The following is a 25,747-nucleotide window of genomic DNA, read 5'->3' on the forward strand; positions in this document are numbered from 1 at the left end:
GGATATACAACAGTATCAACCACTGAAACTACAACTGCAACAACCCCAGAATCTCCACCTACAACAACCCCAGAATCTCCATCTACAACAACCCCAGAATCTCCACCTACAACAACCCCAGAAACTCCACCTACAACAACCCCAGAAACTCCACCTGCAACAACCACAGAATATACAACAGTATCAACCACAGAATCTCCACCTACAACAACCCCAGAAACTCCACCTACAACAACCCCAGAAACTACACCTACAACCACAGGATATACAACAGTATCAACCACAGAATCTCCACCTACAACAACCCCAGAATCTCCACCTACAACAACCCCAGAAACTCCACCTACAACAACCCCAGAATCTCCACCTACAACAACCCCTGAAACTCCACCTACAACAACCACAGGATATACAACAGTATCAACCATTGAAACTACAACTGCAACAACCCCAGAATCTCCACCTACAACAACCCCAGAATCTCCACCTACAACAACCCCAGAAACTCCACCTACAACAACCACAGGATATACAACAGTATCAACCACTGAAACTACAACTGCAACAACCCCAGAATCTCCACCTACAACAACCCCAGAATCTCCACCTACAACAACCCCAGAAACTCCACCTACAACAAACCCAGAAACTCCACCTACAACAAACCCAGAAACTACACCTACAACAACCCCAGAAACTCCACCTACAACAACCCCAGAATCTCCACCTACAACAACCCCAGAATCTCCACCTACAACAACCACAGGATATACTACAGTATCAACCACTGAAACTACAACTGCAACAACCCCAGAATCTCCACCTACAACAACCCCAGAATCTCCACCTACAACAACCACAGGATATACAACAGTATCAACCACAGAATCTCCACCTACAACAACCCCAGAATCTCCACCTACAACAACCCCAGAAACTCCACCTACAACAACCCCAGAATCTCCACCTACAACAACCCCTGAAACTCCACCTACAACAACCACAGGATATACAACAGTATCAACCATTGAAACTACAACTGCAACAACCCCAGAATCTCCACCTACAACAACCCCAGAATCTCCACCTACAACAACCCCAGAAACTCCACCTACAACAACCACAGGATATACAACAGTATCAACCACTGAAACTACAACTGCAACAACCCCAGAATCTCCACCTACAACAACCCCAGAATCTCCACCTACAACAACCCCAGAAACTCCACCTACAACAAACCCAGAAACTCCACCTACAACAAACCCAGAAACTCCACCTACAACAAACCCAGAAACTACACCTACAACAACCCCAGAAACTCCACCTACAACAACCCCAGAATCTCCACCTACAACAACCCCAGAATCTCCACCTACAACCCCAGAAACTCCACCTACAACAACCCCAGAAACTACACCTACAACAACCCCAGAATTTCCAACTACAACAACCCCAGAAACTACAATGACAACAACCCCAGAACTTCCAACTCCTTCAGGTATGTCAAATCCAAATCCAACTGCAATGTGTAACATCCACCATAGTTAAGGCCGGCCTTTGTGGGTAACTAGAATCTTCACAAACAAGTTAGTAAAAAACCTAAAGATAACACTGAGAATTTTAATGAGTGGGTATGGGTTTGTAAAAGGCATTGTTTGACTAACCAACCCAAATCGCTTTGTAAGCATGTGAAAAATCTGCAGATGCCAGAAATCTAGAGCAATATGCACAAAATGCCAGAGGAACTCAGCATGCTAGGCATCGTCTATGGAAATGAATAAACAGCTGACATTTCTGGCCGAGACCCTTCTTCAGGTCTGAAAAGGAAGGGGGAAGATGCTAGAATGAAAAGGTGGGGGGGGGGGGGAGGGAAAGCTAGGAGGTGATAGGTGAAGCCAGGTGGGTGGGAGAAGTAAAGGGTTAGAGAGGGAGGAATCTGATAGGAGAGGTGAGTGGACCATAGGAGAAAGGGAAGGAGGAGGGGAGCCAGGGAGGTGATAGGCAGGCGAGAGGCCAAAGTGGGGAATAGTTAAAGTGACAGAGAAGATGGGTGGAGGAGAGAATGTGTTCATATGCATTTTTAAAGTGTTTGACAAACTATGTAAAAGAATGATTAACAGTGCTGATTATTATTTAATTATTTTGAGATCCAGTGCAGAATAGGCCCCTCTGGCCCATTGAGCCACACCACCCAGCAACCCCTGACAGCCTCAATTTAACCCCGACACAATCATGGGACAATTTACAAAGATCAATTAGCCTACTAACCAGCACATCTTTGGACTGTGGGAGGAAACTGGGAGAAATCCTCAGAGCCACGGAGAGAACGTACAAGCTCCTTACAGTAAATCAATCAATCTGATTTTTGCCCAATAGGTTCCTGCATTATCTCTGGAGACCCTCATTATATCACCTTTGACAACAGGAAGTTCACCTTCTTGGGTACCTGTACTTATACCCTTGCCAGCACTTGCCAGAAAGGCACAGGTACGTACGGTCTGAAGAAATGGTGTGGTATATCAGTATTAATGTCTTGTTATAGACCATAGAACATAGGAGTAGAGTTAGTCCAGAGGAACATCGAATCCACTCTGTCCTTCCATCACGGATGGTTTATTATCCCTCCCAACCCTGTTCTCCTGCCTTCTCCTTGTAACACTGGACAACAAATTTTTCCAAAAGTGTTGATTCCTCAGCATTTTTTTTTCATTATGATAGACCACTTGAAGCTGAACGCAAATGTCATTTCGGACAATTTGTAACACTTAGGAATTTGAAGAAACAAGAAATTAACTTTTATTGAATATAATGCGTTTAATTGCATAACAGTGCTGACACTTTGCAATACTTCAACTAAGCTAAAAGTGTTTTGTTGATGATTTTCTTTTGTACTCAGTGTTTGAGGTTTCTCGCTTAAGACTCCAACAATAATCAGCCAACGTTGATGGATTCCAGTTGCACTGATACCGTTTCTCCATGACCGCAATGTCCTGGTGAAACCTTTCAGCATGCTCGTCACTGACAGCACTGAATTGCAGGGAAGAAATATAAATGGGAATGCAGAAAATGAACCTTTAGTGACATGTTGCACTTCGTGGTTTTGTGTGCTTGAAGCATGTTGCCAACCAGCTGCATGTAGTTTGGTGCTGTGTAGTTGCCAAGAAAATTTTCAACTATATCCTTGAATGCCTTCAATGTGATTTTCTCTGGTCCCACTAGAAGTTCTTTGAATTGCCTGTCATTGATGACCTGTTTGATTTGTGGACAAACAAAAATTCCTTCCTTAATCTTGGCATCAGTTATTCTGACTTGAATTATGAATTGAAATGACAAATATAGGTGATTTCAATAAAATAATGCGTGATATGGAAATTTCACGGTGATTTTCATGATTAGTAGCCCAAAATCCATAAGATGCTCCCAAAAGTATTCAGTAAGCAAAATCTTTGTGTCCAGTATTACATCTGATGCCCTTACTAGAATATAAAAGCAAGGACATAATGTTGAGGCTTTATAAGACATTGGTGAGGCCTCACTTTAAGTATTATGCGCAGTTTTGGGCCCCTTATCAAAGAAAGAATGTACTGACATTAGAAAAGGTTCAAAAGAGGTTCATAAAAATCATTCCAGGATTGAAAGGCTTGTCATATGAAGAGTGTTTGATGGCTCTGGCCTGTATTCACTGGAATTCAGAAGAATGAGGGGGAGAATTTCATTGAAATCTATCGAATGTTAGTGGGTGTGGAGAGGATATTTCCTGTGGTGGGCACAGAGGGCCAGGGCACAGTCTCAGAATCAAGAGATATCCATTCAAAATGGAGAAAAGGAGGAATTTCTTTAACCAGAGGGTGATGAATACGTAGAATTTGTTGCCACAGGTGGCTGTGGAGGCCAAATCATTGGGCATATTTAAAGCAGAGGTTGATAGATTCTTGATTAGTCAGGGCATGAAGAGAAACGGGGAGAAGGCAGGAGATTGGGGCTGAGAGGGAAATGGATCAGCCATGATGAAATGGCAGAACAGACTTGATGGGCCAAATGACCTAATTCTGCTTCTATAGCTTCTGGTCTAATGTGAGTCCTGAGTCTCCTGTACTTTCCTCCTGATGGCAGCAGTGAGAAGAGAGCATGACCTGGCTGGTAGGGATTCCGGATGATAGATGCAGCTTTGCTGCCACAATGCTTTGTGTAGATGTGCTCAGCAGAGGGGAGGGCTTTACCCCTGAGGGACTGGGCTGCATCCACTACTTTTGATAGGGTTTTCCATTCAAGGCCATCTGTGCTTCTACACCAGTCAGCACCATGCCCTTCGGGCCATGCTGTCTGTGCTAGCCCCGACTCATCCCTTAGTCCTCAAAGCATTTCCTATCCACGTACCAATCAAAATGTCTTTTATGTGTACCAGCCTCCACCACTTCCTCTGGCAGCTCTTTCCAGATACGGACCACTCTCTGACCTCCAGAAAACCCTCCCCTTTCAGTTTAACCCTACTCCCTCTAGTTTTAGACTCCAATGGGACCCTGAGAAAAAGACCATCCATCCTCAAGAATTTATAAATCTCTAACATGACCCCTCAGCCTCCTATGCTCCAAAGGAAAAGGTTGCAGCCTATTCTTCGTATAACCCAAGCCCACCATCCTGGCAGCACCCTTGTAAGTCTTTCTGTACTCTTTCCAACTTAATCTGTACATCACGGGCGCAGGGCAACTGGTGCATGTTGTGCTTGTTGGTATGCACGTCTTGGAATGTCCAGCTGAGTGTGTATCTGCACCAGAGTGCCGTACTTCCAACGTGTGTGTGTGTGTGTGTCTGCACTTTTATATGTAAAACTGGACATCTGTCTGTGTGTATGTGTGTGTCTCTCTCTCTCTCTCTGTCTATTTCAAAATTCTCTCCTTCTCTTTTTTCCTATTTTTACATTATTTCCCCCATCCTTCTCTCTCTCTCTCCTTTCTCTCCCCTCTGCTTTCTCCCTCTCCCTCTTACAACCTTCCTGCCCCCTCTCAAATATCCTTCCCCCTCTCTGTCCTCCTCTCACTCCTCTCCTCTTTCTCTCCCTCCCACTCTCTCTCCTCCTTCCTCCTGCCTCTCTCTGTCTCTCTCTCTCCTTCCCCTTCATTTTCTCCACCCTCTCCTCTCACTTTCTCATTCTCTCTCCCCCTCTTCCCCCGCCTCTATGTTTCTTCCTGACCCTGCTTTGCGCTTTCCCAGAGCCTGGGTTCATCTCGTGACCCTGCTTTGCGCTTTCCCAGGGCCTGGGTTCATCTCCTGACCCTGCTTTGCGCTTTCCCAGGGCCTGGGTTCATCTCGTGACCCTGCTTTGCACTTTCCCAGCGCCTGGGTTCATCTCGTGACCTGGCTTTGCGCTTTCCCAGGGCCTGGGTTCATCTCGTGACCCTGCTTTGCGCTTTCCCAGGGCCTGGGTTCATCTCGTGACCCTGCTTTGTTGTTGTCTAGGTCCTTGGTTCACAATCGAGGGGAAGAATGAAGAGAGGGGTCTTCCTGGAGCAACCTACCTGAGGAAACTCTACGTCACCATCGACAGCCTCACCATCACTCTGATGAAGAACAGGAGGATTCTGGTTTGTTTTGCTGCACTCCAGTTTGAGGACTCTTGCTCGACCAGGGGACCAGTTACCTGAAGCGATTTTATCTAGTCTGATGAGGGCATTTGGACTTAAGGTCAAACCAAGGTCAAAAAACGAGTCACTCAGAAAGTCAGACAGCATCCAAGGAGAGGAATAGTTTACTCGTTTCCATAGATGCTGCCTGACCTACAGAGTTCCTCCAGCATTTGGTGTGTCTTGCTCTCCTTCCTTACCCAATCTGGGCTGCCGGTAACCCCTGCCCCTTCCCCCTGGGCTCAGCCTAGAGCCAATCAAGTAGTGACCACAAATGTCAGCATTGCTCTGTCCTGTGAACGTCTACATTTTTTCATGCAGAAACATATGTTGAAGCATAATACTGGCCGTGGAGTTAGTGTTCTCCTCCCAATGAATTCTCTGTAGGTAATGGTTATTGGATTAATTCTTGTCCGCAACTCACTGACCTGCCCACTCTGCTGATTTATGGGTTAATGACAGCAGTGGTATCTGGTGTCCCCGCAGAACATAGAACAGTACAGCAGGAGAACTGGTCCTTCGCCTGTCGTGTCTGTTTCAACCATGATAACAAATTCAATTCAATCACGGTCCCTGTCTCTCCATTTCCTGCATACGTGCCTGTCTGAACACCACAATCCTACCTGCCTCCACCACCACCCCTGCCAGTCTTTGCCAGGTGCCCACCACTCTGTCCAAAAATAACTTGCCCGCACATCACTCTTTCCTCTCTCACCTGAAATGTATGTCCTCTAGTAAAGAAAGATTATCTTCATTTGTCAAATATATAATACTGTGTAAAAGTCTTACATATATACATCCAAGGTCTTTTGCAGAGTGCACACACTCTCTCTCTCTCACACACACACACACACACACACACACACACACACACTCTCACACACACACTCTCACACACACACAATCACACACACACACTCTCTCTCACACACACACACAATCACTCACACACACACACACACACACACACACACACACAGTGCCTAAGATTTTTGCTCAAGACTATATTTGTCAATGTGGAGCGGAGAGCGATTTTGTAAATCTGGCGGGAGCAAAGGATGTTGGGAATGGTGAGGGTGGAGCGTCGCGGGAGGGGTGTGGGACAGGTGGCAGAGAAGGAGTGCCAGGGACAGGGCTGGGGGGATGGGGGGGTGATGCAGGAGCAGACACACCCAGCCCTGAAACACCAGGCAAGTTACAATGACCAATTAACCTGCTAACCAGTAGGTATTTGGACTGTGGGAGGAAACTGGAGCATCTGGAGGAAACCCACGCGTTAAACAGATATCAGAATTGAATTCCGAACACCAACACCCCGAGCTGTAATGGTGTCACGTTAACCACTATGCTAGCGTAGCGCCCTTTAGATGTAGAGTCCTAGAAAGTGAGTCCTTAGCAGAGAGAGATTTCGATGGACAGATGGGATGAAGGATTGGAAGGAGGAGTGGAAGGAAATCGGAGTTAGGGAAAGACGGAAAGTGGCTCAGGGGAACAGGAGAACTGGAAAAGGAGAGGAGAATCAGTAGGAGATTTGGGAGGGGAGGAAATTGATGGAGAGAGAAGGAGAGAGGGAATTGGAAGGAGAGAAAGAGGGTTAGAATCTGAAGGAGAGAAGGTAGGATTGGGAGGAAGGAGAAATCAGAAGGGGAGAGAGAAAGAGAGGGGGAGAGAGAAAGAGAGGGGGAGAGACAGAGGATCAGAGGAGAATTGGAAATGGGGAGAGAAAGAGAGAGATTGAAGGAGAGAGTGGATTGAAGGAGGAGGAGAGAGGGAGAGAGAGGAGATGGTGAGGGAGAGGAGAGGGGGAGGGAGAGAGAGAGAAGGGAGGGGGAGAGGGAGAGAGGGAATGAGGGAAAAGAGGAAGAGAGGGAGAGAGGGGGAGAAGAGAGATGAGGGTTACCTGAAATTGGAGCATTCAATGTGTTACATCATTGAGCTGAGGACAGAGACCTTCCACTTTGAGGTGTTCAGACACTGACTGATCTTCTGATTGTAGGTGGACCAGAAAAGGATTCGTCTGCCGAAAACTGTGGGGCGCGCCCACCTCTCTCAATCCGGCCAGTACGTGATTGTCAGCACCGACTTTGGGCTGCAGTTACAATATGACGGGAACCACTTTGTGAAGATACAAATCCCATTGTAAGTCCCATCGTCACAGCTCGACATCCCCAAGTCTATCTCATTCAGGCCAGTCTCTTCCACAAGAGGCCAATCAGCCCATCGGGTCCATTCTGGCTCCCTGGTTGTCACCTCGTCAGCCCCATTCCACCTCTTTCCTCCCCTGTAAATAACAATTTGATCTCCCTGACATCTGCTCAACAGCAGCTCTTTCTTTGCTGTGCCATCAATTTACATTACTGCAGAGTCTCAACCTTAAACGTAGACTGTCCAGTACCCCTCACAGATGCACTATATCCAGACATGGCCTTTCTGTTAGGGAGGAGGTACAGTACCATGCAGAAGTCTTAGGCACATATACATAGCTAGGGTGCCTAAGACTTTTGCGCAGTACTGTATTTATCAACGTGGAGCAGAGAGCGAGTTTGCAAATCTGACAGCAGACATCCCATCTCTCCTGGAAGTTCCGGGAGTCTCCCGCATATTAATAGTGGCTCCCTGATGCCCGCAAATTATATACAATGTCCCGGAATTCAATTTTTTTGAGAGAGAGAGAGTGACCACGAGAGAGAGAGTGCACGCACGCAAGAGAGAGAGAGAGCATGAGAGAGCGAAAGAAGGAGCATGAGAGAGAATGTGAGAGAGAGACCGAGCAAGAGCGACTATGAGAGAGAGAGCGCGAGAGAGCACGCGCGAGAGAGAGAGAGAGCGCGCGCAAGAGAGAAAGAGCGTGAGAGAGCAAGAGAGAGAGCGAGAGTGACCACCAGAGAGAGAGCGCGCAAGAGAGACAGCGTGAGAAAGCGAGAGCGTGAGAGAGTGAGCAAGAGCAACCACGAGAGAGAGAGCAAGACAGAGCGTGCGCGAGAGAGAGAGAGCGAGAGCGACCACCAGAGAGAGAGCAAGAGAGACAGTCCGAGAGACAGAGCATGAGACAGAGAGTGAGAGAGAGCGGGCGAGAGCGACCACGAGAGAGAGAGCCAGATAGAGTGTGCGCGCGAGAGAGAGAGAGAGAGCATGAGAGAGCGAGAGCGACCACCAGAGAGAGGGCGCGCAAGAGAGACAGCGTGAGAAAGCGAAAGAGAGAGCGTGAGAGAGAGAGCGAGCAAGAGCGACCACGAGAGAGAGAGCAAGAGAGAGTGTGCGCGAGAGAGAGAGAGCATGAGAGAGCGAGAGCGACCACCAGAGAGAGAGCAAGAGAGACAGTCCGAGAGACAGAGAGTGAGAGAGAGTGAGTGAGAGCGACCACGAGAGAGAGAGCCAGACAGAGTGTGCGTGCGAAAGAGAGAGAGAGAGCGTGAGAGAGCAAGAGAGAGAGCACGCCATGGCAGAGTGTTCTAAAAAAAGAAAATATAAAACGTACGTCACCCCAGACTATACTAAAGTGTACCCCTGCCTAACAGGGGTCAAAAATAATGACAGTGTAGCTCACTGCACTGTTTGCAACAGTGACTTTTCTATTGCCCATGGTGGGTTAAGACTGTAAAAGACATGTTGAGTTGAGTTTAACAGGTGTCATTCGTTCATTAGCATAGTTAACGTTATTTAAACTAGCTGGCTAGCTGCTAAGGAGCTACTCTATTGCAGACACCCCACCTCTCCCGGAAGTTCCGGGAGTCTCCTGAAAATTGATGGTGCTACCTCCCTGAAATGAGTTTTTGCAGGGTGGGATGTCTGAGACAGGAGCAAAGGATGCTTGGAATGGTGAGGGTGGAGCACCATGGGAAGGGTGTGGGACAGGTGGCAGAGAAGGAGTGCCAGGGGTATGGGGGCGTGGTGTGGGTACAGACACACCCAGCTTTGAGACAAGTCTGCCCATTATCCTTTCACAGGTGCTGCCCAACCTGCTGACTTTCTCCATCACCCTGTTTGTCACAGTCAAGTTTACTGTCACCTGCACAGGTCCATGTGTGCCCAGGGGCAATGAAAAGCTTGCTTGCCACAACATCACAGTCTCAGAGTGTCAGAGACACAAAACGCACAAGGAAAACAAAATTAACATAAATTACACACAATTTTTACCAAGACAAACCCAATTAGAACAAAAAAAAGCCCATTGTCATTCATGGCTAAAGTTGTGCTGATTGATACATGAAACTGAGAGAAGGTGACTTGGCCAAGATGGTGGGCTTGGTCCAGAAGACGGTATGGCCAAGATAGCAGGGATGGTCCAGATGGTGGCATGGCCCAGATGACAGCATGGCCAAGATGACAACATGACCTGGATGGATGATGGGGATGGCCCAGATGGTGCGGATATTCTTGTTGTAGTTTCTATCTTCGTGCTATCTGTTCCTCCACATTCCAGCATCTGTGTCTTCATAATGTTGCCAAGAAAGTACCAGAGGAACTCATCGAGTCAGGTAGCATCTGTGTAAGGCTGAAGTGTCAGGCCAAGACAGTGCAGGTGAAGGGTCTTTGACTCAAAGTATCATTTACCCATTTCCCTCCACAGGTGCTGCCAGACCCACTGAGTTCCTCCAGTGGATAGTGTATTGCTCCAGATTCTAGTGTCTGAAGTTTCACGTGTCTCCATAAAGTGCATCTCGACTATTTTGAAATATCTTTGCAAGCTCTCAGTTCCTGAAGAGTAGATACACACAGATCCTGAGAGAAGTTCACATTGTGACCCTGTGCAGAGACCCAGGGAAGTTCTAACCTGGCAGTCCGACAGTGATCCCAGCCCTTGCCCATCTCGTAAAGGTCTCTCTCTGTCCCCTTCAGCTCCTACAAGGGCAAGATGTGCGGTCTGTGTGGGGACTTCAACAATAACCACAGTGATGACTACCGAAAGCCGGACGGCACAATGGCAGTAAACGATACCGTGTTCGGAGACAGCTGGAAGACAAAGGACGATGAGGATGATAGGTGAGGATGGAGGTGGGGGTGGGGGAGGGGAGGGAAGGTGGTCATCAGCCACTGAGCCCTGGAACAGAACTGGGCTCAATAATCAGGTATTCAGAGGACAGGTGGATTTTCCAGACTATTGGTATTAATTCGGAAAATATTCCAAGAGTTTTATTTCAGTGGCTACACGGTTCATTAGTTTTCCAGACGACCCAGTAATTTGTAAGGATGTGCCATAATATGGACCCCAGAGATTTCCAAAGGAGGGAGGGAATGGTGTCCCAGTGAGTTTGAACTGGAGTCCGTGTGTCAGACGGAGGGTGGACCCTGGTCTTTGTGTGTCAGAGGATTGGAGACCAGATGCAGTGTAATGGTTAGCACAACGGTCTACAGTACCAGCGACCGGGATTCATTTCCTGTCGCTGCCCGTAAGGAGTTTGTAGGTTCTCCCCGTGACTGCGTGGGTTTCCTCTGGGTGCTCCAGTTTCCCCCACAGTCCAGTCGGTAGGTCAGTTGGTCATTGTAAATGGTCCCGTGATTAGGCTGGGATTAAATCAGGGCGGAGGGGGGATTGCCGGGTGGCGCAGCCCAAAGGGCCTATTCTGCGCTGTATCTGAATAAAATAAAAAGTTAAAACAAAAATTAAATGTAAAATAATAAATGGCAGTTAGCGTGACGCGATTGCAGCTCAGGCACAGTAGCTCAGAGATCAATCCCAGTGTCATCTATACGGAATCTCTGTACATCTCCTCCGTGACCGTGTAGGTTTTCTTTGGGTCCTCCCGTATCCTCCCTCGTTCCAAAGGTGTACGTGTTAACAGATTAATTGGCCACATGGGTGCAATTGGATGGCACAGACTCGTTGGGCTGGAAGGGCCGTGGACAGTGCTGTATCTCTAAATTAAATTCATTAAAATTTGAGAAAAAACAATTCCTCCCAAAGTAGAGCCACTGAGCAGTTGACAAACCAGGCATGTCCGTTCCTGAAGTCAGCCCACATCCAAGTCTGGCTACCACCCATCAGTAACACAAGTCCCTCTCTGTGTTCCAGCTGCCGATCGATTGACCCTGTTCCGTGCAAGGACGAGATCTACGACAAGGTGACCGGGCCTGACCAGTGTGGTCTCATTACTGACCCAAATGGACCATTCAGGTAATGGGAGCAAGCATCAGTCAGGGATATCTCCTTCTGCCATGCACATAACCAGGAGTCTCTCAGGGATGGTGTCTGGAATTGTGTCAGTTTCTCAAGGATTGTCCGAGGGTCTTGGGGATGGTCTACAAGGGTCTCTGTGATGGTTTCAGTATTTTGAATATTGTGTCAGAGTCTCAGGAATTATCTGAGGACTTCTGTGACAGTGTAAGGATTTCAGGAATTGTTTAAGGGTCTTGGAAATTAAGGGTCTCGGAAATTGTGTGCAAATCTCAGGGATGATCTGAAGGTCTCAGGTGTGGTCTGGAGGTCTCACAGATGGTCTGAAAGTGTCAGTGATGATCTGAGGGTGTCTGGGATGGTCTACAAAATTCAAGGATGTTCTAAGGATGCTCGGGGTAGTCTGGGGGTCTCAGAGATCATCTGCAGTTCCCAGAAATTGTAAGGGGGTATCAGAGATGGTCTGAGTATGCCTGATGATGTTAGACATGGACAGATATTTTTAGCTCTGAGGGCTAACATTGGCTGAACCAAGAGTTGAATGTTGTTGGAGACTCCAGTAGGACTAATCAAAGGAAAATCCATCGGTGTTTCAAGGTGACATGACCCCTCTTCCTGCACAACCCAGATACTTTGGCATTGTTTTGGCTGATTCACAGCCCACTTTATCCTTATGATGCTGAGGTAGATCTGAGGTTGTGCTGGGACACATCATCAGTGATGCAATCTGAGGTCATCGGGTGTTTTGAGTCTTTCAACATCAGACACTCTCACCCAGGCAACCCAGCCAGGGTTGACCAGGCCCTGGCCAGTCTCCTCCCCCCCCGCCCCGCATTGGTCCACGGGTCACACCTCCTGATCCATAGCCATCTGGAGCCTCTCTCAGCAGCCTCTGTGACGGTCCTGATGGCTCTTTTCTTTGCAGTCCCCATAATGCCAAGGAGAGAGTAGGTTCTGCAGTGTGAGCAGCCAGTAAAACCTCTATAGGTTCGCATCATGAATGACGCTAAGCCACATTCACGATTCATCGACCCCTCTCCCATTAACCAGTACTGTCCTTTAGCCATTGATTGGAACCCAGCTGATCACTGAGTCCATTTTTCCATTAATGTAACACATATGGTAGACCAATTCAGCATAAGAACAGGCTATCAGTGTGGTCCATGATGTCAATTTAAACTAATTCTATCTGCCTGTTCACATTCCATATCCCTCCATTCTCTGCCTGGTCACGTGCCTGTCTCATCATCATATGACGTGTGTCATCATGGTCTTTCCATGACCATAATTGTTCTCGGGCAAATTTTTTTACAGAAGTGGTTTCCCATCACCCAGACTGACTATTGTTGTTTTGTTCATGGGAGCTTACTGTGTGAAGCTTTGACTGCTGGCTATCCTACAACAATGATTGACTGTAAGGAAATTTGGGATACTTCAAGATGTATTCATTCATACGTGTCGTATGATGTGGGCGATCATGGTCTTTCCATTACCACGATTGTTCTTGGCAAATTTTTCTACAGAAGTGTGAAACCCCCTTTTTACTGCGTGTCTAGAGATGCTGCTCGTTAGCCCCTCACTGGACTCAGCGTTGAGAAAACTACCCTTCTCAAACTGCATACGTCTAGGGTCAGTATAACTTGGGTCCCACCAAAACCCGGAAGTTGAGATGTCTCGACCACTCGAACCCCGATTGTGCAAATAGTCTGTAAATACTGCCCCCACACAATTAACTGTCTGGAAGGAGTAACAGATCATACACTGCATACAATTATAAAGGAAGTGTATTTACAAATCTCGGACTTTATCAAACAGTTTGATATATAAAAAGGGCCCACTACAGTTACCCTAGTCCAAATGTGCGCATAAGTTGGAGATCATCTTGATATTGTCTGTAACTTGTGTGCTGGACCCTCCATCTGCGTGAAAGCACACACCATCTTCTTATGTTGCTCGAAATCTATCTTGAACAAACGGGCTCCCCTATGGGAATATTGGCCCTTCCTCCTTGAAGCCATTCATCTGCACAAAGTAACATACATCAAAGTTGCTGGTGAACGCAGCAGGCCAGGCAGCATCTGTAGGAAGAGGTGCAGTCGACGTTTCAGGCCGAGACCCTTCGTCAGGACCTCTTCCTACAGATGCAGCTTGGCCTGCTGCGTTCACCAGCAACTTTGATGTGTGTTGCTTGAATTTCCAGCATCTGCAGAATTCCTGTTGTTTTCATCTGCACAAAGTACCTTGTGCAAAAGGGACGGCATCCTCGGCCATCTTCCCTCCTGTCTTCACCCAGCTCCCAGCAAAAAGACCTCGGCCCACACCCGTGTCTGTCACAAAAACCTCTCCACCCAGCATTCTCTAGAGCTTTCTCCCAATTCCACCATCCTGATTGGCTGACACAACAGTGCTAAACTGAACAGCGTAGCCCCTTATCTTTAGCTCAAACCCAAACATGCTAAAAGCAGAACAGACTGCTCTCACAGAACTGTTAAAATGAAATACCTACAGTATAGCAGTAAGAATCTTAACCAAGGCATTACAAGTGATTTGCTATTGCACTTTTCTGGGAAAGACAGGTGACCCCAGCCATGATCAGTACTGTTCAGAGATTGTCTGCCTGGCGTCAGTGGTCGCATAACCAGGACTTGTGATATACACCGGCTGCTCGTACGACCATCCACCACCTGCTCCCATGGCTTCACGTCACCCTGATCTAGGGGGGAGGGGCTAATCAGGTGCTACACCTTGCCCAAGGGCGACTTGCAGGCCATCAGAGGGAAGGAGAGCCTTGCACCTCCTTCGGTAAAGATGTATCTCCACTCTGCCACCCAGATGTCTGTCTAAAGTCCTCAGATGTTGCTATCATATCTGCTTCCATCATCCCCCTGACCAGTCTGTTCCAGGCTCACACCACTTTCAGGTTTAATATCACCGGCACATATTGTAAAATTTGCTGTCTTTGCAGCAGCAGTACAATGTAATACATAAAAATAGCGAAATGACTCTGAATTACTGTAAGTGTGTATATATAAAATAGTTACATTAAATAAGTAGTACAAAAACATAAATAAAAATGTAGTGAGTTTGTGTTCATGGGTTCAATGTCCATTTAGGAATCTGATGGCAGAGGGGAAGAAGCTGTTCCTGAATCACTGAGTGTGTGCCTTCAGGCTCCTGTTCCTTCTCCCTGATGGTAGCAATGAGAACAAGGCATGTCCTGGGTGATGGGGTCCTTTCTGATGGACACCACCCTTTTGAGGCATCACTCTTTGAAGATGTCCTGGATACTAGCAAACCCATCAGCGACACCCATCTCCCCTCCATGGACTCTGTCTACACCTCTTGCTGCCTCAGTAAAGCAGCCAATATAATCAAAGGCCTCTCTCACCATAAACATTCACCCTTCTTCCTTCTCCCATCTGGCAGAAGATAAAAGAGCCTGAAAGCACATACCACCAGGCTTAAGGACATCCTCTATCCTGCTGTTGCAACTCTACTAACTCTACCTTCGTACCCTGGTACAGTAAGTTGGACTCTTGACCTCATCGTGGTCTTGTGCTTTATTGTCTCTCTGCAGTGAAATTTCTCTGTAACTAGAGTCATAGAGTCATAGAAAATTACAGCAGAGAACAGCCTCATTGACCCATCTAGTCCATGCCGAACCATTTAATCTGTTTAGTCCCATCACCCTCTCTGACACCATAGTCCTTCATACCCCTGCCATCCATGTACCTATCCAAACTTGTGTTAAACCATGAAATTGAGCTTGCATGCACCACTTGCACTGGCAGCCCATTCCACACACTCACGGACCTTCTGAATGAAGGTTTCCCCTCATGTTCTCTTTAAACTTTTCCTCTTTTACCCTTAACCCATGACCTCTAGTTGTAGTCCCACCCACCCTTAGTGGAAATGCCTGGTTGCATTTACCCTATCTGTACCCCTCATAATTTTGTAAACCGCTATCAAATCTCCCCTCAGTCTTTATGCTCCAAGGAATAAAGTCCTGACCTGTCCAATATTTCCATATAACTCAGCTCCTCCAGACCCAATAACATGCTTGTAAATTTTCTCTGTACTCTTTCAACCTTATTTACATCTTCCCTGTAGGTAGATGACCAAAATTGCACACAATACTCCAAAATAGGCCTCACCAAAGTTTTATACAGCTTCAACATAATGTCCCATCTCTGGTACTCAATACTTTGATTATGCATTCTGTTACTGTTTTCCCTTGTATGACCTCAATATGCTGTTGTAATGAATTGATCTGTATGGATGGTATACTTCTACTGTACCTCAGTAAATGTGATTAATCGATTTAACCAGGTGGGCCCCATGTTATTGATAAGTTGGAGAACTGTGTACCCAGGCGACTGGGTCAATGAAGGCTCTCGGCCCGAAACATCGACTGCTTATTCCTCTCCATAGAACATCGAACAGCACAGCACAGAAACGGGCCATTTGGCCCACAGTGTTGTGTCGAACCAGCTAAAAAGTAAATCAAAAACATCCAAGCACTAATCCCTCCTACCTACCTTGAGGCCTTATCCCTCCATCTTCCTCACATCCATGTGCTTATCCAAACATCTCTTAAAAGCCTCTACCACCGTACCAGACAGCGCATTCCAAGCATCCACCACTCTGAGTAAAAAAACATCCCCCTTGAACCTACCACCTCTCACCTTCAATGTATGCCCTCTGGTATTAGACATTTTTACCCGGGGAAGAAGATACTCCTGCTGGCGGTTGGGGCAGCAATAAAGGTCCTCCATCTCTGGTGGTGTTCAGGGCTTCCTTCATCGTGTCAGTAGCTTCCTCTCAGTTTTCACTACTGTCAGTCATGCAAGTCCCGGGTGGAGACTCAGGAATACCATCACACTCAGATGTAGAAGGATTCTTCATTGCTGTTTCCATAACAATTTTGTTTGACCAGTCAGGGTTGTTAACCTTGAGCTGAACCCCCGAACCTGGAGGACTGGAGGACCACTCTTAGTCTGGCCTCTACCCTTTGACCTGCTCGGCATGGGTGACTCTACCAAGAGCCAAAGCATAAAGCCCTGACTCCAGCTAATATAGCTCTCTGGGTCACTGAGGCATGCAAACCTCCAAGTCCAATGACAACTTTGTGGTCCTCTTGGAGGTCATGATAGCACACACCCTCTAAACCAGGCAGCATCCTGGTAAACCTCTTCTGCAGCCCCTCTAGAGCCTGAACATCCTTCCTATAATGGGGTGACCAGAACTGTATGCATCTTGACCTCCTGAGTTCCTCCAGCTTTTTATGTGTGTTTGGGATGAGCCCAGGATAAAAGTTTGTTCTGTTTTGCAGAAACTACATCCATGTCGTGGATCCCAAACCCTACTTTGACAACTGCGTGTATGACATGTGCCAGTTCCAGGGGCTCCAAGACCCCCTCTGTGACCATCTGCAAGCCTACACAGATGCTTGCCAATCCGCAGGGGCAACCGTTGACAACTGGCGAACCCCTGGCTTCTGTGGTAAGTCAACGTCAACTTTGTTATCATGTGTGTGCGCATGTGTGCACAGGTGCAGTGAAAATGTTACATAGCCACATAGCATCAGATACACAAGGTTCACTTCCAAAAAAGTTCAATGTAAGTTTAGCAAGAATCAGAATCGGGTTTATTATCATTAACATATGTCATGATATTTGTTGTTCTGCAGCAGCACAGTGCAATACATACAAATTACTACAAAATTATAATAAGAATATATAGTAGTACTATATATAGTTCTATTATATAGTAGTTATATATATATATAATACTATGTAAAAAGTCTTAGGCATACTATAATAGTAATGATTTTATGTACTACACTGTACTGCTGCTCCAAAAAAAATGAATTTCATGACATATGCGAGTGATGATAAACCTGATTCTGGTATAAGTCTCTATTGTGGACTGAGAGTGGGAAGGGGGCAGGGAATCGTGGTTTGGAAAAGGGGAAGGGAGAGGGGAGGGAGCAGGAAGCACCAGAGAGACATTCTATAATGATCAATGAAACACATATTTGGAGGCAAGTGACCTTGCCTGGCGTCTGCTTCAGGAACCGTGTCATCTACAAGCGGACTAACCACGTCATCCTCATTGTCGTCCAAATCGTTAATATAAACAGCATCGAACCCACCGCCGACTCCTGCAGCACAATTGGAATTAGAATTGGTTTATTGTCGCCTGTACCGAGATACAGTGATAAACCTGTCTTGCATGCTGTTCATACAGATCAGATCATTACACAGTGCATTGAGGATGAACAAGGAAAAACAATAATAATGCAGAATAAAGTGTAACAGCTACAGAGAAAGTGCAGTGCAGGCAGACAATAAGTTACAAAATCACAACAAGATAGATTGTGAGGTCAAAAGTTCAAAAAAAACCTCAACCAAATAAGGTGCAAGATCATAACGAGGTAGATTGTGAAGTCCAGAGTCTGCTCGCTACAGGCTTCCAGTCTGAATGAAAACCCTCCGTTACCACCCATTGTCCGTGACAGTCAAGCCAATGTTATGTCCACTTGTCTAGCTTACACTGGGTCCATCCAATCTAACTTTTAGGATGGTAAACACAAAATACTCCGCAGATGCTGGGGTCGAAGCAATGCGCACAACACGCTGGAGGAACTCAGCAAGTCGGCCCGAAACATTGACTGTTCATTTCCACGGATGCTGCCCAACCTGCTGAGTTCCTCCAGCGTGCTGTACGCGTAACTTTTAGGATGAGCGTACCAAGTGGTAATCCTGCTAAAGTCTTTATAGACAACTTCTACCACCCTTCCCTCATCCATCCTCTTGGTCACCTTGATATTAGTATTGGTTTATTATTGTCACATGTACCAAGATACAGTGGAAGCCTTGTGTATACAGATCAATTCATTTAGTGCATTGAGGTAGAACAAGTTAAAACAATAACTATGCAAATTAAAGTGTAACAGTTACAGAGAAAGTGCAGGCAAATGATAAGGTGCAAGATCATATCGAGGAAGATTGTGAGGTCAAGAGTCCAAAATATTTATATTGTATCTGCCTCCACCACCACCTCTGACAGCACATCCCAGGTAAAAATAAATAAATAAATAAATAAATAAATTTGCCCCACACATTTCCTTTGAACTTACCCAGTACATCATGGGTAAAGCCCTCCCCACCATTCAGCGCATCTACATGAAACACTGTCATAGGAAAGCAACGTCCATCATCAGAGATCCCCACCAACCAGGCCATCTTCTCACTGCTGCCATTAGGAAGAAGGTACAAGAACCTCAGGACCCACACCACCAGTTTCAGGAACGATTATTACTCCTCAACCAGCAGGATCTTGAACCAGAGGGGATAACTTCACTCGCCCCATCACTGGACTCTTCCCACAACCTATGGACTCACTTTCAAGGACTCTTCATCTCATATTCTCAATATTTATTGCTTATATATTTATTATTATTATTTCTTTCTTTTAGTATTTGCGCAGTTTGTTTTATGCACTCTGGTTGAACACCCTAGTTGAGCAGTCTTTCATTGATTCTGTTATGGTTATTATTCCATAGATTTATTGAGTATTTGTTGAAAAAAAATATGTGTGTGTGTGTGTGTGTACTTTGATACAAATTTACATTGAAGTTTGAACTTTAACCTTAAATTTTGACCCTGGGAAAAAGATACCGGGTGTCTACTTTACTCTGTGCCTCTCCTAACATTATAAGCTGCTATCTGATCTCTCAGCCTCCACCACTCCAGAGAAAACAACAAAAAGTCTGTCCAATGTCTCATTATAGTGCATGCCCTCTCATCAGCATCCTGGTAAAATTCTTCTTGTCTCTCTCCAAAGCCTTTGCAAAGTCTACACAACCTCTCCTTGTAATTCACGTGCCAAATCCAAGCAACGTCCTGGTAAATGTTCATAAATCTTTCTTACAACCTCTAAAATGCTCCTATTTTCTCTGCCTCCTCTACCACCCCTGGCAGTGCACCCACCACTCTCCCTGTAATTTACCACACATCTCTTTGGAAATTATTCCTTTCACATAAAGTCTTAGACATTCTGACCCTGGGAAAAGATATTGGCTGCCTACTCTCTCTATGCCTCTCATTACCTTATTGGTGAGAAACAATTTTCCACGGCGAACCTGCACTGCCTAGCCCTAATCCGCCCTTGCCTTCTCAAGTGCATGTAGGCCCTTAGCTCTCTGTACTTCCTGCTTCAGAAACTGATCGCATTCTGTTCTGTCTCAGCTCCAGACTGCCCGCCCAACTCACACTACGATCTCTGCGTCAGCCTGTGCCCTGTGACCTGCACCCAGCCCAGCGGGGGCGGGTGCCAGAGCAAGTGCGTAGAGGGGTGCGCGTGTGACTCGGGGTACGTCCTCAGTGACACGGAGTGCGTCCCTCTGTCTGACTGTGGCTGCACCGACGACCAGGGCGACTATCACATGGTGAGTAGCTTTATCAGTCCAGCTGAAACCAACCCCCACCCCCGCACTGTGTCACTGAAGTGAGGGACATCCCAATCCCCTCCTTATCTGGAGCCCACAGTGTCAGAGGCAAGGTTCTAGCATAGATAGAAGATTGGCAGACTAGCAGAAGCCTGAGAGTGGGGGTAAAAGGAGCCTTTCAAGATGGCTGCCGGCACATAGTGGTGCCCTCACTTGGAGTATTGCGAGCAGTTTTGGGCCCCTTATCTAAGAAAAGATGTGCTGAAACAGGAGAGGGTTCAAAGGAGGTTCATGTGAATGATTCTGGGATTGAAAGGCTTGTCACATGAGGAGCGTTTGATGGCTCTGGGGCTCGATTCATTGGAATTCAGAAGAATGAGGGGTGACATTGAAACCTATTGAATGTTGAAAGGTCTCGATAGAGTGTATGTTGAGAGGAGGTTCCCTATGGTGGAGAGTCTAAGACCAGAGGACGCAGAAGTCTTTTTGTATATTTAAGGCAGAGGTTGATAGAGTTTTGATTAGTCAGGACATGAAGGGATACAGGGAGAAGACAGGAAATTGGGGCAGAGAGGGAAAATGGATCAGCCATGATGAAATGGTGCAACAGACTCGATGGGCCAAATGGCCTAATTCTGCAGTCCTATCTGGATGAAGGAACCCATGGTGTTGTGGCCAGGATAGCAGGAGGGAACAAGTGGCAAGTGGTATCAAGGAGACAAGGAGACTGCAGAGGACTTGGATGCACTAGGAAAGTGGCAGATGGAATCCAGCGTGGGAAGTGTAGGGCTGTGTACTTTGGCTAGAAGAACAAAGGTGAAAACTATTTTCTGAATAGGTTGAAAATGCAGAAATTGGATATGCCAAAAGACATGGGTTCAGCCTTCCTTTAAGGTTAACTTGCAGGTCGAGTTAGTAGTAAGGAAGGTAAACACGATGTTAGCTTTCTTTTTGAGAAGACTAGAATATAAGCAAGGATGGACTTCCAAGGCTTTATGAGGCACTGGTCAGATTGCATTTGGAATATTGTGAGCAATTTTGGGCCCCTTATCTCAGACAAGATGAGCCGGCTGGAGAGCGTCCGGAGGAGGTTGACGAGAATTATCTTGGAAATGAAAGGGTTAATGGTGTGAGCTGGGTTTGATGTCTCTGGGTCTCTGCTCGGTGGAGCTCAGAAGGATAAGGCAGGAAACTTGTCAACACGTCTTGGATACTGGAAAGTCTGGGTAGAGTGGATGTGGACAGGATGTTTCCACCAGTGGGAGAGTCTAGGACCAGAGGGCACAGCCTCAGAATAAAGGGATGCCCTTTTAGAACCATGGAATTTGTTGCCACAGATGACTGTGGAGGCCAAGTCATTGTGTATATTTAAGGCCGTGGACAGTAGGTTCTTGATTGGTAACAGGGTTAAGGGTTTTGAGGAGGGGAATGGGGTTGAATGAAAAGCTATCAGCCATGATTGAATAACAGAGCAGACTTGATGGGCTGAAAGGCCTAATTCTTCTCCTGTTTTGGGGTGAAGGAGCCTGAGAGGTGACTTGACAAGAGGCAAAGAAAGAGTGGACAGCCAACGTCTTTTCCCCAGAGCGGAAAGAAATGGCCAACACCAGAAGACACCTCTTAAGGTGTTCCCGCCTTTTTTTAAGCAAGGGGTTCGTGGACCCCCAGGTTGGGACCCCTGGAAGCTGCCTGTAGGAAAGTTTAGAGGAGATATCAGAGATAGCTTTCTTTTGGTGGAGTGCGCGGAACGCACTACTGGGGGTGGTAGTAGAGTCTGGTATGTTTCAGAGGCTCTTAGATAGGTGTGTGGGAGAAAGAAAAAATGGACGATTGTGGGCTGGGCAAGAGGGAAGAGTTAGAATGATTGTGGAGTAGGGAAAGGGTGTTACAGCACGATGGGTTGAAGGGCCTGTACTATGCTGTAAAGCTTGATGTCCTATGTCACCCCTCTCATGTGCTTGACCTTCCTGGTTGTTTCAGTACTGAACCATTCTATGTGGAGGACAATGGAATCCAATCTCCCAATCAACATTCCACCTCTTCTCTTATAGTGATGGGACGGGCTTCAAAATCCTTTCCCCCTCTACCCTTCTGAGAGCTGGAGGATGGGACTGGGATGCCACCTGGGAGTGCCTGGCTATGGTGCCTTCTGCAGTCGAAGAGCTGGTGCATGCTGGCCATCCTGTGGGCTCGCTCCACTTGGGGTGGGGAAGGGTAAACTGGGTCATGTGCGCCCATGGGTGCAGAAGCTCGCAGGGGTGGAGGGGTGGGGTGGGAGACAGGAGGGGCTGATTGGGGGGGGGTAACAGCAGGAGTGATGAGTGACAAGGGTCTCTCTCCAACCATCCATCCCTAGATCAACGAATTCTGGTACATGCCCGGATGTTCAGAGATCTGCACCTGCATCAGCCCCGAACATGTGAATTGTACGAAAACCAAATGCTCAGATTTGGAAACGTGCGGTCTGCAGGATGGGGTCTACGGCTGTCATCCCAAAGGTGAGCACTTTCCAGCAATATGGGCACAGGGCTGGGATTCTGGGAGTCTAAATGATGGGGATTTGGGGAGCGTGGACAGGGAACTGGGGAATTAAACTACAGGGATTGGATCAAAATTCTGGGAACGTGGGTACAGGTCTGGGAATGTGAACAGAGTGGGCAAAGGGTCACGGAGATGGGGAACATGGGCACGGCTTGGGAACGTGGGCACGGATATGGGAATGTAAATGGAAGGGGAAAGGGGATGTGGATAAGGTTGGGAAAGGGGATGTGGATAAGGTTGGGAACGTGAAGGAAGGTTCGGGGAATGTGGACGTGAGTTGGAACATCGATACGGATCTGAGAACATGGGCACAGAGATGAGGAACAGGAGAAAAGGTCTGGGAATGTGGGCAGGGAGCTGGAAGGAGAATTGGAGAGGGGAACAAGACCTGGAGCAACTCAGCCACAGCAAAGTGCAAGGGCAGGGCCAGACTTGAGGGACCATATTTTCTTCCGTTCTGAAGCATGGTGGGTAACCGGTGGTGGGAGAGGAAGAGAATGCAGATGTTGAGGGAATGACATTGGGCAAAGACCTTTGCAGAAGCAAGGGAGATTGCCTCTCCCCAACCCACAGATCCAGTAGAATCAGAAAGAGATTTATTATTGCTGGCAGACTGACCATAAGACCATAAGACATTGGAGCAGAATTAAGCCATTCAGTCCATCGACGATGCTCCACCATTTGACCATTTCCTTCTCAACCTCAATCTCCTGTCTTCTCCTTGTAATCTTTCGCACCCTGACTAAACAAAAAGCTATCAACCTCTACTTTAAACACACTCAATGACTTGGCCTCCACAGCAGCCTGTGGCAACAAATTCCACAGATTCACCACTCTCTGGCTAAAGAAATTCCTTCCATTCTAAATGAGTGTCCCTCTATTCTGAGGCAGTGCCCTCTGATCCTAGGCTCCCCAACCATAGGAAACATTCTCTCCACATCCACCCTATCTAGGCCTTTCAACATTCAATAATTTTCAGTGAGATCCCACCTCATTGTTCTGATTTCCAGAGAGTACAGGCCCGGAGCCATCACATGCTCCTCATATGATAAGCCTTTCATTCCTAGAATCATTTTTGTAAACCCCTTTGAATCCTCTCCAATGTCAACGCGTCCTTTCTTAGATAAGGGGAATTTGTCTTATAGAGGGAATATGCCGTCGAATTTGTCGGTTTGCGGCAGCAGGAGAGTGCAAGACATTAAAAAAAATACTATGAGTTACAAAAATATATAAATGGTGCAGAAGACGATTAATGAGGCAGTGTTCACGGACTTGTGGAGCATTCAGAAATCTTATGGTGGAAGTGAAGAAGCTCTTCCTAAAACATTGAGGTAAGTCTGCAGGCACCTGTTCTTCCTCCCTGATTGTACTGGCAAGAAAAGGGCATGTCCCGGGTAGTGAGGATCTTTCATGATGGATGCCGCTGTCATGAGTTACCAACCCCTCCCTTCCACTGAAAATGTTCTTGATGGTGAGGAGGGTTATGTCCATGATGGATCTGGCTGAGTCTATTACCATCCACAGCCTCTTGCCTCTTGCTCTTGGAGCCGCCATACCGGGCAGTGCTAAAAGAGAAAATATAAAGTACCGAGGAAGTAGCAAGCTGCCATGTGTGGGTGGCCTCCAACCTGATGGCGTGAACATCGATTTCTTAATCTTCCAGTTCTCAATTGTCCCCCCATCTCCTTCACCACTTCCCATTCCCATTTCCTCTCTCACCTTATCTCCTTACCTGCCCATCACCTCTGGTGCTCTTCCCCCTTCCCTCTCTTATCAGATTCCCCCTCCTCCAGCCCTTCATCTTTTTCACCAATCGACTTCCCAGCTCTTTACGTCACCTCTCCCCCTCTCCCAGTTTCACCTATCACCTACTACCTTGTACTTCTCTCTCCCTTCCCCCCACCTTCTTACTCCGATTTCGTCTCTTTTTTTTCAGTCCTGATGAAGGGTCTCGGCCCAAAACATCGACTGTTTATTCTTTTCCATAGATGCTGCCTGGCCTGCTGGGTTCCAACAGCATTTTGTGCGTATTACTTTTATTTCCAGCATCTGCAGATTTTCTCTTGTTAGTGAGGTGGAGTTCACGGATTTAAAGTCTATTCAGAAGTTCGATGGCAGAAGGGAAGGAGCCATTCCTGCACAGCTGAGTTTGTGCCTTCAGAACCTCCTTCCTGATGGTAGCAATGTCCTGGGTGATGGGAGTCCTTAAGATGGATGCTGCCTTTCTGAGGCATGGCTCCTTTAGTGAGAAACCAAATCTCCTCAAAATTCTAATGGTTGTATTTATGGTCTTGGCTTGAGTGGACTGACTCCATGTTCTGATGCTTCGTTGCAGGCCGTGAGATGTGCTCTGCTTCTGGGGACCCTCACTACAGGACATTCGACAAGGTCTACTACGACTTCATGGGAAATTGTACCTACACCTTCTCCAAGCCCTGCAGCCCCATCCCAGACCTGCCACACTTCAACGTGGAAACCAGCAATGAGCACCGGGGAAGGAACACCCGGGTCTCCTACGTCAAAGCTGTCCATGTGGACGTCTACGACTATAATGTCACCCTGGCAAAGGGCCGACAGGTCATCGTGAGTATTGCCATGGTCCCCATGAGCGCCAACCATTCTTCTCCCCCCAGATCTCCGTACCTACTCTGTGCCTTCGGATCCCCTTCTGAAAGGCCTAGTGCCAGTTTACAACCCTCCCCCCACCCCCCGCCTGTGACAATCTGTCACACAGCAAGATCCCACAGCGGGCAGGTTGACTGTTTTGGCTGGGGGGGCTCCGGGACACTAGTGGTGGAGATGGTTCTTGGAGTCTTAGAACACTACAGCACAGAAACAGGGCCTTTGGCTCATCTTTGGCCAGCCTTTCCTTCTGCCTGGTCCCATCCACCTTTCACCTGGACCATACCCTCCAAATTTATCCAAATTCACAACTGAACCTGCATCTACCCCTTGTGCTGGCAGCTCGATCCATACTCTTGCTGCCCTCTGTGAAGAAGCTCCCCCTCAGGTTCT

General features: G+C 47.1%; 2 protein-coding genes across 2 annotated transcripts in view; both read left to right on the forward strand.

The window, feature by feature from the left end:
* The window catches only part of LOC140193767 (uncharacterized), a 47,596-nt gene extending 47,213 nt beyond the window's left edge, over positions 1-383 (forward strand). The window contains exon 12 of the mRNA XM_072250934.1: positions 50-383. Within this exon, the coding sequence (XP_072107035.1) occupies positions 50-383 (334 nt within the window). The remainder of the gene's footprint in view (positions 1-49) is intronic.
* A 979-nt stretch (positions 384-1,362) lies between these two features.
* The window catches only part of LOC140193766 (zonadhesin-like), a gene marked incomplete at its 3' end in the record, with an annotated part of 61,749 nt that continues 37,364 nt past the window's right edge, over positions 1,363-25,747 (forward strand). The window contains exons 1-10 of the mRNA XM_072250933.1: positions 1,363-1,501; positions 2,380-2,490; positions 5,461-5,585; positions 7,621-7,763; positions 10,464-10,607; positions 11,638-11,739; positions 17,072-17,241; positions 19,992-20,191; positions 22,548-22,689; positions 25,068-25,315. Coding sequence (XP_072107034.1) covers positions 1,468-1,501; positions 2,380-2,490; positions 5,461-5,585; positions 7,621-7,763; positions 10,464-10,607; positions 11,638-11,739; positions 17,072-17,241; positions 19,992-20,191; positions 22,548-22,689; positions 25,068-25,315 — 1,419 coding nt within the window. The remainder of the gene's footprint in view (positions 1,502-2,379; positions 2,491-5,460; positions 5,586-7,620; positions 7,764-10,463; positions 10,608-11,637; positions 11,740-17,071; positions 17,242-19,991; positions 20,192-22,547; positions 22,690-25,067; positions 25,316-25,747) is intronic.

The sequence above is a fragment of the Mobula birostris genome, unplaced genomic scaffold, assembly GCF_030028105.1.
Source record: "Mobula birostris isolate sMobBir1 unplaced genomic scaffold, sMobBir1.hap1 scaffold_834, whole genome shotgun sequence".
In the NCBI taxonomy this organism is placed as follows: Eukaryota; Metazoa; Chordata; class Chondrichthyes; order Myliobatiformes; family Myliobatidae; genus Mobula; species Mobula birostris.